The sequence below is a fragment of the Chenopodium quinoa genome, unplaced genomic scaffold (assembly GCF_001683475.1).
Source record: "Chenopodium quinoa cultivar QQ74 unplaced genomic scaffold, ASM168347v1, whole genome shotgun sequence".
NCBI lineage: Eukaryota > Viridiplantae > Streptophyta > Magnoliopsida > Caryophyllales > Amaranthaceae > Chenopodium > Chenopodium quinoa.
In genome coordinates, this window is record NW_018744080.1 from 2,177,218 (window position 1) to 2,189,521 (window position 12,304).

Below are 12,304 nucleotides of genomic sequence, written 5' to 3' on the forward strand. Positions count from 1 at the left end.
TTAGCAAAAGGCACCGACATACAGGTTCAAGAGAAAAGGGCACCGACATACAGGTTCAAGAGCAAAGAGCGCCGACGTACAGGCATAGCAAAAGCAAAGTTCAGGAGAACTTTTAAAGATCGACAGGTGTGGGTCTTCGGTATTTTCCTTTGGGAAATTATCACATCAAATGAGGATGACTTCAAGAGAAGATGTCTTCGACATCATTCCCTAGCTTGCGGAAAGTTGTCACAAACGACTGAAGGTAATTTCAGGGCGAAATTTTCTTCGATCATAGTTCCTGAGGCATGGAAGGTGATCATAATGCGGATGAGAATTATTTCAAGAGAAATAATTTTCGATGATATTCCCTTGGACGTGGAATATTATCACAGCGGAGAGGATAGTTTCAGGCGAAGCAATCTTCTAATTTGGAAGCAGTTACAAGGCGTAGCGGTTTTCAAGCGGGATGGCATTCTCTAGCTTGCAGGAGGTCGTCAAAACAACAGTAAAGCGGCAACAATTGGTTACTTTCAGAGACGTGTGCTCGACGGTGCAAGATACGCGTTTCTTAACTCTTTTATCTGTTTAACTAACATTGTTTTGCAGGTATCGGCATTATAAGATTGATTTAGGATCGCATAACGTTTTGAATCATTCTCCGTCCCTATCGATACTTTGACTTCTGTTTTCGAAACTTGCGTTTCTCCAAACTCAGTCAAAGTGGGGGCTTCTGTAGACACCCATTTTTGTCTCCCCAAAACCAAACCCAATGATGAGTGCCTTTCACGTCGAATCATAATCAAATGAAACAAAGTGTGGAAAGGTCTAGTGTTGCGAAAAGTTTTATTTCTTTTCTTTTCTCTCTATTTTTGAAAACTTTATTTTAAGAAAACAGCCAATCCAGTTTGGTTGGTCCATGATATGGGTCCAATAGTGGTGTAGTTGGATGGGACTTGTAAAGACCTTTCCAACGATATATTATAAGCCCAATTCCGATGAATATTGAGGAATTTATGGCCAATTCACTAAACTGGGCCTGGTTTGAGTTTTAAGTACGGCCCTATGATCTAGGGGTGGGCCTAATATAATTTATCATTCCTAATGTAATTAGGAATGGTTTTGGTCTTCTAGAACATTCTAGAAGGTCTTATCATTCTTAATTCAATTAGGACTCTTCAGAGTTTTAATTAGATCAAATAGCATTTTCGATTGAAATTATATTATTTTATCTTCCAGTACGGGAAATTTATCAGAATTTCGAAAACGTGTTAAAAGTCGGTTTGGCGTCCAACCCCAGGCCTTGGCGCCAGACGCCAGCCATTGGCGCCTGGCGCTAGCCACTGGTCCTGACGCCAATGAGCCAGGGCTGGCGCCAAGGTGGTTTTGTGGTCTTCAGACTCTGTTTTGCTAAATCATCTTTTTTGGATGATTTTCTCTATAAATATCGTATCAAAAACTCTGTTTTCAGGGACCAACTATCTTCATCATTCATCAACAAGCATCATCGATCATCAACTCTCTTCATTCACAAATTATTCATCAATTAGCATTCATCTACAGTCAAATAATCCTTTTCATTCATCTCTTTTCATCAACTTTCATTAACATTCATTCTTTCTTTTCTTTCTTGCTTTTTCATACAAAATTCCGCATTCACAAGATCTAGATACACCTAGCCGTATTCGAAGTTGCCTTCGCCCTAGACGTGAAAGGTTTTAATTTCTGAGGGTTTGGTCCCAAATCTCTCTTTCAATTATTTAATTTAATTGTTTGATTATTAGTTTCCTTGAAGTTACTAACGTGTGTATTTTGTTATTAGAAAGAGGTACGAGGCATCCAAGTAAGTACTTTAATGGTTTAATTGATATTATGATGTAGAAATCATGCTTAGATTGTTATTTTAATTCCTAGTATCATGTCTAGGGTATCTTTAATATCAAGTATGATTAAAAGTACGATGCTTCCTATATTCTTCCTAATATTTATGATTGTTAGTATCATGTAAGGGCTAAAGATTTGATTTTTATTGTTTAGTGACATGCTAGGGTTTGTTATTAATCTTGTTAGTATCATGCCTAGGATCTTGCTATGCTTTAACATGATTATGATTATGATTGATATTATTATTATTAATGATGTTGATTATTTTATATTTATTGCTTGATCACCTTTATTGCATGTTTAAAGGGAATTGGTACTTGCAATCACGCTTAATGAGATAATTAATAATCTTGTTAGGTTAACTTTGATTATAATTCAAGTGATCGCCAATAATAGTTTATTTGTGCATTAATGTTCAACCAACATAGATTAAACAGGTTTAGGGTTGATCCTATTGATTGCATGTTAGTCAGAAAGCGCACATGAATGCGATCAGAATAAAGTAGAGGCCTATTATTAGGGCAGGTTCAATCTCTTTTAGGTTGGATTTGTACCTTCATCCCCGAACCCTTATTTGGTTCATGACCTTATGGAGTTGACGATCTCTTGGATCGTTAAGGGGTAGTGTAACCTTCACCTCGTGAACGGTTTACAAGTTCCTAAAAAACTTGTTGGCGACTCTTTTGCTCTATCTTCTTCTCTTTTGGACGCCACCGTACTTTAGTGTATGATCACAGTGGGGTTCAAGCTAGTGGGATTTTAAAGGCTTGAAATTATTCCCTACAATATATTAAAAATAAAATAAATAAATATTAAAGTTACAAAATACAAATTACGTTCAATTTAAACATGTTTAAAAAAAACATGTTCAAGATTAAAAATAATAACAACGATGATGAAATATGAAAATTACAAAACATGATAAAAAAAACAATGTACAATAATTAAAAATAAAAAATAATTCAATTTAGGGTTATATAAAAATATAATATAATAATCTTTAAAATAAAAGAAATATCATTTCTTATTATCTCACACAAAAAAATATCCGCTCATTTATTATCTATTCTACTAAAAAGATTAAGTATTATATACAAATTATATCATATTCATTGATAAAATTTATCACCACTCTACTTTCGTAATTTTTATTAAAAGTAAATGTATAATAAAAGGCTTATTATATCTGATTTTAATACTTTGATGCCACATAAATTAAACACCATAAATTAAATTATTTTACAAATTAATGGTAAAAAAAAGAAAAAAATTATAGGAAAAGAAAAATTTATTAAATCATTATAACCAGTATGGGAGTATAACAAAACCAAAAAAAATATTGGAAAATATAAATCTCAAAAAATATATGTATTAATTTTTAACGAGATATTAAATTTTTTTATTTATAGTCTAATTAAGAATATACAAAATATTTTTTAATTTATGTATTGAAAATTCGTGCACCGCACGGGCTTTCATCTAGTTATAATTATAAAATATGGTCATGAATCATTATTTCGTTTATCTAAATTTTTTTTAAAAATACATATATATAACTACTAATACTAATACTAATAACAATACAAAACATGCCCACAAATAAGTGCACTCTTTATAGTGAGTATCAGGGGCAACACCTGGGGCACATATTAGTATATATAAAGGGGAGTTTTTCCCGAGTTTTTATAGAGCCACGTAGGATTTAATTTTCTTAGCAAGCCATGTAGAATTATAAATTTTAGTTGTAGATAATTATTAATTTTCTTTTAAAGTTAAATAATTCGAATGTCACGCAAGCAAAATGGACGAATGAGATTTTTAAGTTTAAATTACTTAAATATAAAATATCATCTTTTGATATTAGAAATTTTATCTAAACATAAAACAAATTTATGTACGTAAATATAAAAAATATATATATATTAAAAAATTCAAACAAACCGTGCGTCACATAGGTTTCTTCTAAAAAATTACTATAATCTAGAAATGAGTGTTTTGCGAGAATTATACTACGACAATAATTAAACTAAGGGAAATATATATAAATAAAAAGTCTAGGGTCATATATTCATCAATAATAAGTACTCCAGGATAAAACATAACAATTAACGATTGATATTGCAATTAACATGATTAACAGGCTCTCGCAATTTATTAATCAACAATAATATATTTAATTGGCTATCGCAAATTATTAGATCTAAACTCTTATTGAAAATAGTCTTTAATATCGAAATTACATTTTTTCGATTCATAAAATCAATATTGTTATACTATTACAATCAAATCACACCTACTCGATTCATAATTTAATTGTAAAGAATTAAAACAATTTAACCAGAATTTCATATGCAACATGAGCATGCAATAGGAAAAGACAAAATAGACGAAGTAGATAAAAAAACTACAAATTCCTAACTTAGGGCATGTTCACATTTACTAAACTGAGCTGAATTGAACTGAACTGAATAGAGCTGAAATGAATATTTTAAGAGAGAAGGAAATTAGGAGCTGAATTGAACTGAACTGATTGGAGTTAAACTGAACTGAACTAAACTGAAATTAAGCTGAAGTGAACAAACCCTTATCCATTGTAAAAACTCCCCCATAACAAAGTCAAAGCTTATACTGTATAAAGCTATCAAACTAATTTTCTGCCAATGTCAGGATATGAATCAGGTACTCCGTAATTCGTATTAAATTAGGCATAAAAGCTTATCAAAACCCGCAAAATTTAAGATGCACCATGGTGCACCTAGAAATAGGTGCACCACGCCTATACTTTTAAACATTTAGTAAAAAAAACTGAACAATTGCAAATTTTGAACATGTAGTAAAAATATATGAACATCGCAAATTTTGAACATTTAGTTAAAAAATCTGAACAATCGCAATGCATCACATCTATACTTTTGAACATTTAGTAAAAAAAAATGATCTGAACAATCGCGAGTTTTGAACTTTAGTAAAAAAAATCTGAACATCGCAAATTTTGAACATTTAGTAAAGAAAATCTGAACCAACACAATGCACCACGCATATACTTTTGAACATTTAGTAAAAAAAATATGAACAATAACAAATTTTGAACATTTAGTAAAAAAATATGAACAATCACAAATTTTGAATTATTGCAAGTCAAAAAAATTTTGAAAGAAGTTTGTCTAACTCGTAATAATTCAATAGTTTTGTAATATAAACTGAACATTTAATGTATACAAAATGAACATTTATTTATAAAATATGAACATAAAAATTACATGTTTTTGTGACGCATTCATATTTTTTTTTACTAGATGTTTATATTTTTGTAACATGTCCAAATTTTTTTTACTAAATGTTCAAAAGTATAGGAGTGGTGCACCTATTTCTAAGTACACCATGATGCACATAATACTAATTGATCAAAACTGACCTAAGCTTAACCCGATTTTGGGTTTTTTCGATCACTTGGGCCTTTAACTTAAATCTCTGTCTTATGTGATTCGTCTTACTTGATCCATAATTTCCTTCTGCTTAATATATTTTGGATTTGCAATAAAATTAGAACTCCAAATGAATCTAGTCCTTATTCACGGAACTAATTTTAATTAGCTTGACCTAGGGCTTCAAATATATGGTCAAAAATTATGATCAGACTCTAATATCTTGTAGTGGCCCAGTAAGCTCAAAATTATCATAGTTCTGCAAGTTACTACTACCTCCGTTACATATTATTTGCAACGATTTGACATAAAGTAGAGATGAAAAATGTCTAATCGTTGCAAATAACATGTAAAAGAGGTAGTACAAAAAATATCAACTCTACAAAAACAGTAGAAACGTATTTTAGTAATAAAAACGAAAAGTTTTAAAAAAAAAAAAACACCTTTTATAACCCTTTTTTTAAAAAAATAAAAAATTAAAAAAAAAAAAAAAACTTATAAAAATTTTCTTGTGAAAGCACACCAAAATAAAACACTTTTTTCGCAAAATAACACCTGACCCTTGTTTTCGGTATTTGACTTAGTTTTCAGGTATTAACTTGCAAGTGCACGTGAGACAAACGTGTTCCGGCGAATCTCCCCTTTCTTAATTTTTCCCTCCAATTGATCCCCTCTCTCAAATTCAACTTTTTCTCTCTTCTCTTCTTCCAACCAAGCCTCAATTACTCTCCATTAAAGAAGGAACCTCCATTTTAAAGCTTGAATCACTACAATTAACCTAATTTTGAGTAAGATAAGGTGTTTTAAATACTAAAATATCTTATTAATTATGTTGGGTTTTCAAAATTTCATAAATTAGTGTTTGTAATTGAAAATTAGGGTTACTATTTTTGCCCACCAATGTATTTAGGATGTAATTAGGAGTAATTTTGAGGGGCCAATGTGTTTAGGATGCCCACCAATGTGGTCTTTGATTTTTTTTTTTTTTTTTTTGTACGTGCAGTGCTTGCTCTATTAGACTTCGATGGAGGAAGGGGGTGATCGAAGAGGTGGGGTGATCGAGGAGGTTTTTGGGTGGATGTGTTGGGATTTTCAGGATCTTTTACCAAAATGGCTAATTTTACAAAAGTATTTACCAAAACAGCTAATTTTAAATTTTAATTCCCAAACTAGCTACTTTATTAAACTAGAAGGAATTTATCTATTTTTAATATTCCTTTGAACCGGTTTGGTTCATATTATGGGTTTTTTTTTTAAAAACAAAAAATAAAAAAATTGTATCATTTAAAAAAAATAGCTTTTATAAAAAAATTTGCAATTTGTTTTTCTATGGGAAATTCTAATGTCATAGTTTAAAATATCCCATTAATTTGAACAATAACATTCAACATAATATATTTGCAACAATTCTCAAATTTTAAAAATTTTACACAGTATAAACAATCATTCAAAAAAAATAATTCAAACTTCAAATCGACAAATTATTAAAAATAATAATAATAATAAAGATAAAAATATATTAAGGTCTAAAGTCCCAAATTTTCTAATGCACAAACAGGGAGAAAAGGTGTATCAGAATAAGATAAAAGCCTAAAATTTAGAAAGCAAGTAGGAACAATCAAGTCTTGATTATAAATAACTAGAGTTATACAACTATTGACCATAGAATCATTTTATTTGCTCCAGAAAAGATGAACAATATTTTATTTCCCTTATCGTGGTATAATTTGCAATAATCTTGATAGAACATTACTATTTCAAATTTCAAATTTTTGTGATTGATATGATCTAGAAGAAAAATTAGGCATTTTTTTTTAATCAAACTTAGAGTACTGCCACTATTTGCATACTCCGTATTTTGTATATTGATTAAATTTTCCAACTTAAAAAATCTTTTTGAATATTAAGAAAAACAAAAAAAAAAATAAAAAAAAAAATAAAGTGAACCAAACAAGTTCAAAGAAAAATAAGAAATAGATACAATTACTTCCAAGTTAATAAATTAGCTAGTTTGGGAATTAAATTTTATAATTAGCCGTTTTGGTAAATATTTTTCTCAAATTAGCCGTTTTGGTAAAATATCCGGTTTTTCAAGGGAGTAGCTTAGCTTCATTGGGTGAGATGGTGCTGGTGAGGGCGGTAGTTAATCGGTGGTGGTGGCGGTGAGGGAAAAGGGAAAAAAAATAAAGAAAGGTGGTTTTATGAGATCATGTAATCCACATGTGCAAAGTAACGCCAGGTTAAACTATTACATTGCGAAAAAAAAAATAATGGTTTTAGGTGTGCTTTTACTAACAAAAAAAATCTATAATGTGTTTTTTCAAAAAACACAAAATAAATAAATAAATAATAAAAAAAAAATTGTTATAAAAAATGCCAAAAATACACTTACACAAATCACACTCAGATCTCAGATGTATTAAAAGAGGAAACAAGTCTATTACAACAATGAAAAAAGTGTTAAAGAGTGAACCAAGTAAAAGATAAAAGAAGTAGAGAACGATCATCATACATCACTACTGTCAACAATGGTGGTGGTAGCCACTCCCATCTATGCTAGCTAGCTCTTCTAAACACTTATCGATATTGATATCATCAAACTCCTCCATATTCATCCTAGGCTGATCAATAACTCTTGAAACTGATGTCTGACTGCTTTGCTCATTGCTTAACAACATCATATGATCACCTACACGAGGTCCCGAAAAACCTTGTTGCTTATGTTGAGCATATATAGGCTGCTGCTGATGATGGTACTTGTTATTACTGAACCCGAACGGAAACATAACATCATCAACCTCTTTTGCTTGCCTAAAGTTAATGGTAAGCGGACCTTTCTTCGCCCTGAGCCTAGTAGGCTCGCTAGGGCGGCCTGTTAGCTGCTGCACCAAAGCTCGAAAATTCGATACATCAGCATTCAATATTGTTACAGGTGACTGCTTTTTTGAGCATCTAGATTTCTTCTTAGTTGCTGGCCTTAGATCATTCAAATAATGACTCATTAAACTCGAATTACCAGTACTTTGATCTTGGTCATACGGCCATTCACTGGAATAACACGACATTATAATATACTATGGTTTTGATTTGTAACTTATAACTTACAAATTTGGTGTTATGGGATAATGTTGATAAGCTAAGCATTTACATTATATAGTCAATGTGAATGTTAAATAGAAAATTTAAGGTTTGACTCAACGGTCAATGGTAAGAATTAGATGATATTTCTAGGAAGTTGCATTTGGCTTAATCTATCACACTCAAAGTGAGCTAAGTAAAAGACTTTCAGCTGTTTGAAGATGGTCATGGTCAGAGAAGTTGTGCAAACATAAGGGATGATGTAGTTGTACGTCTAAGTGCAATGCAAATTTTTTTTTTTTTTTGGAGTGTTCCATCCGGTTCACCCTTTGGGCTAATCCGGATTCGGGGAACAGTTCTGGGTGGTTAGGTTCCAGCCCCCTCCCAATTGTTGTTGCGGGGGATCGAACACGAGTCCTCCCTACCAAGTGTAGTCCCAATCACCACTACACCAACAACCAATTGGTATGCAAATTAATTTATTAATTAGCAATTTAACACTCTCTATCTTGCATTGACCTCTTATATTCCAGTCAAAAGTCAGAAACTTACTCCATATAAATTTGTAAATTTTGAAAGGACCTTTTATGTATTGTGTTACCTAAAAACTGACATAGTCAAATTTCCTATATATATTTCATGATGTCAATGCACTAATTTGACCTTTATTTATATTGTACTGGTTTAATTAGGATCGTGTCACATATGGTAAGACAAAAACAATAGCTTTACCAATTTACATATATATAATAAACAAAATTTGATAAATATATATATCAAAAATCAAACATAAAAAAATAAAAAATAAATTGAGACCTAATCTAATTTGAGAAATAACACAACATTTAATATATAAAATTCATTAGATTATAAGTTAAAAGATAAATAAAACAAAATATGGAGTATATTTTTTGATAAAAAGGTATGTAATTATTATAGGTTTTTTCAAATAGATTTAGCTTTACAATATTTTAGAGTATCTAAGCAGCATGAAAATACTATTAGAAAAATATTCGAAAATTAATTCCACTTTGAGAAGGTGCACTTGTGTGCGATCACTATAGAAAGTCAAAAGCTAATTTTTCTAAGTAAGGCTATGTTTAATTCACCTTAAATTTACGATTTTACTTATTCCATACGAGGTCATTTGTAAGCAACTACCTTTTTTTATTTATTTAGAACTACCCAGAAGTTAAAAAAACGTTTGTTTAGCACTGTCCATTAACGTTTTACGTCCAATTAAAACGTTATTGGGCCCACTTTTTTACTTTTCCCATTTAATTAAACCCCCTGATTACCATCTTTCTCTTCCCTAATTAACTTCCCCTCAATTCACACTCAAAAATCCAAGAGAACATACTCAATCAATTGAACACAAATTCTCAATTATTTTCAAGTAATGTTTCACACTTTCCTTTTAATTTATTGTTTATTGTATTTATTTACATGTTTTAATTGAACGTAATTAACATAATTAGGGTGTAATTAGTGATTCGGATTAGGGTTTATGGAATCAAATAAATGTAGGGGTTTTGATTTCTAGGGTTTAGGGGGTTCAATTAAGTTCTGGGTTTCAGTTATTTTGACTTTGAGATTGAATTCAATTGCATTATAATTACAATTGGCCATTGTAATTGGTAGAATGTCTAATTGGCCATTGTAATTGATAGGAAGTCTAAATTTAGGGTTTTAATTTCTAGGGTTTAGAGGAAGTTAATTATGGAGGAGAGATAAGGTATTTAGGGGAGTTAATTTAATGGGAAAAGTGAAAAAGTGGGCCCTATTAACATTTCTTTAGACGAAAAACGTTAATGGGTAGTGCTACCCAAACTTTTCTTAACTTCTGGGTAGTTCTTAACAAATAAAAAAAAAGGGGGGTAGTTGTTCACAAATGACCCTATCTTTAGGGTAGTTCTAAACAAAATTTCCTAAGTTTCGATCATACTTAATAGTTAACCTTTTATGTGCGATTTTTTAACACTAATTATCTTCAATTTTAAATGAAAATATTTATTAAATTTTTATCTAAAAATATACGACTACGAATCTAATAACGCCTCATTTGATGAACATAATTTCAACTTTGCAATCTAGTTTAAACTCGTGCCATGCAAATTGTAATTGAATAAAAAATTTACGAATCTAATAAGGCCTTAAATGTATTATTCTCGCTGTCTATTTTAGTATTAAATTGTTATTTGATGAATTATTTTTATTAGATTAAAAAAAATTATTAGAAATGAAATTTTTCTACTGAATAGATTTTTTTTTTAAGTGAAAGGAATAGGGCCTTGTTTGGTTAGTAAATTATAAAACTTCTATAGAGTTTTATAAAACAAATAACACTGTTTTACATAGCAAGTGATTATGAGAGTGAAAGATAGCTCAAATGATAAGAGCTTCCCTCCCGATCCCAGGTGATATCCTGGGATCGATTCTCTACCCATATGATAAGGGAATAAACGCGTCGTCAATTATCTATGCCTAAATCAAACACAATTTATACATTCTAAACAAACCTATACGAGTATAAGGTAAGCATAAGGGTCAAACCGCAAGGGACAATTATAAGCACTACCAAATGTTATCAACAACTAAGCTACTCCAAGATAGGGAATATGTAAAATAAAGTCCAAAGACACTAAAACAAGAAATAAAACACTAAGGGAAATGACTTGTGCATGGCATTCACTGATGCATAAACAAAGCATGGAATTTAATTAATCATGAACTAGACATGCTTGAATATCGATGTAAGATCCAATCTAGCCACCTATTGGGGTCAATTGGTTTCTCCTAACATAGCCTCTATGCTATCACATTAGAACCATATATCAGAAGGTGCAATCAAGTATAAATCGATACAAATGAATCTAGCTAGGTCTGTTGTCACATCATCAAGCATCAATTCACCCTTAATCAACAAACAACTTGCACTTTGCAAGTATCTTGAAGAACATTAAGCATATAAAGAATTTAATCACAAACAAATCAATCCAAACCCTAAGACATGCTCAAGATCCAACTGCACCACAACCACCCCCTCGATGGGGAAACTACTCACTAATCATCCTAATAACAAGATTAATCAACAAATTAACAAGCATCAACATGATAAGCAAGCAATCAACAAAGCAAAATCAAAAGAAAACAATGAAAATAGAGGAGATAAGGTAAGAAATTCTCATTGATTTAATAAAGAGATCTCCAAAATAATTGTCACAAGTTGAATCTTCAAGCTCCAAATCCCACTATTGAAGATATCTCACTTTCTCTCTCTAAAACTACTCTAATCCTAAGCTAAACCTAGAGAGAGCCGCTCTCCTGAAACTAGAGAAAGAGATCTAAAAAGAATACTAGTAGAAGAAGTCTAATTAATATCTGTATAAAAATAAGCCTCACATAATATTTATAGAGCCGCAGAAATAAGCTGAACTGAGGTCCGGCATGCGCCCGCATACAAAGGTATGCGCGCCCGCGTATTCGTGGGTTGCACGGTTTTGCTGATGCGTAGCGCCTTCTCACATTGTAGTTGCGCGCCCGCACACTGTTGTTGTGCGCCCGCACACAAACATTCTGCCTCAAGTTCCAAAATTTTGCTTCCTATGCATGCCTTCTCACAGGGCTGCGCGCCCACACAGAAGATGAAGTTTGATGCGCCACGGTAGAGGCACTGCGACATGGCACTAGCTGCCACATATTAGCAACAGCCGCCACGACACGGTAAAAATAGTCGCCACGACACGTCAGCATGCAACGTGGAACGGCGGCCACTACTGCACCACGGCAGCCACGTCGCGTCACTTCAGCTGGCTTTGGTGCTTCTCCGCTATTGCGCGCCTATGTTCGAGTCATCCGCGCCCTCGCACCTTGATTTCTTCGATTCTTCTCTCGTGCTTCCTTGGTTTCTTCTTTGCAATTCTTGACTTTAAAAACTT

At 31.7% G+C, this 12,304-nt stretch overlaps 1 protein-coding gene across 1 annotated transcript; it reads right to left on the bottom strand.

Annotated features, from left to right (window-relative positions):
- Positions 1-7,030: 7,030 nt before the first annotated feature.
- Positions 7,031-8,497, bottom strand: LOC110691643. Its single transcript, XM_021868596.1, has one exon. It carries the CDS (start codon positions 8,351-8,353, stop codon positions 7,811-7,813), a length of 543 nt encoding a protein of 180 aa, XP_021724288.1. The 5' UTR covers positions 8,354-8,497; the 3' UTR covers positions 7,031-7,810.
- Positions 8,498-12,304: the final 3,807 nt, after the last annotated feature.

What these genes read in the sequence shown, in the direction of transcription:
- LOC110691643 (XM_021868596.1), bottom strand. Translation starts at nt 8,353, where the DNA reads ATGTCGTGTTATTCCAGTGAATGGCCGTATGACCAAGATCAAAGTACT.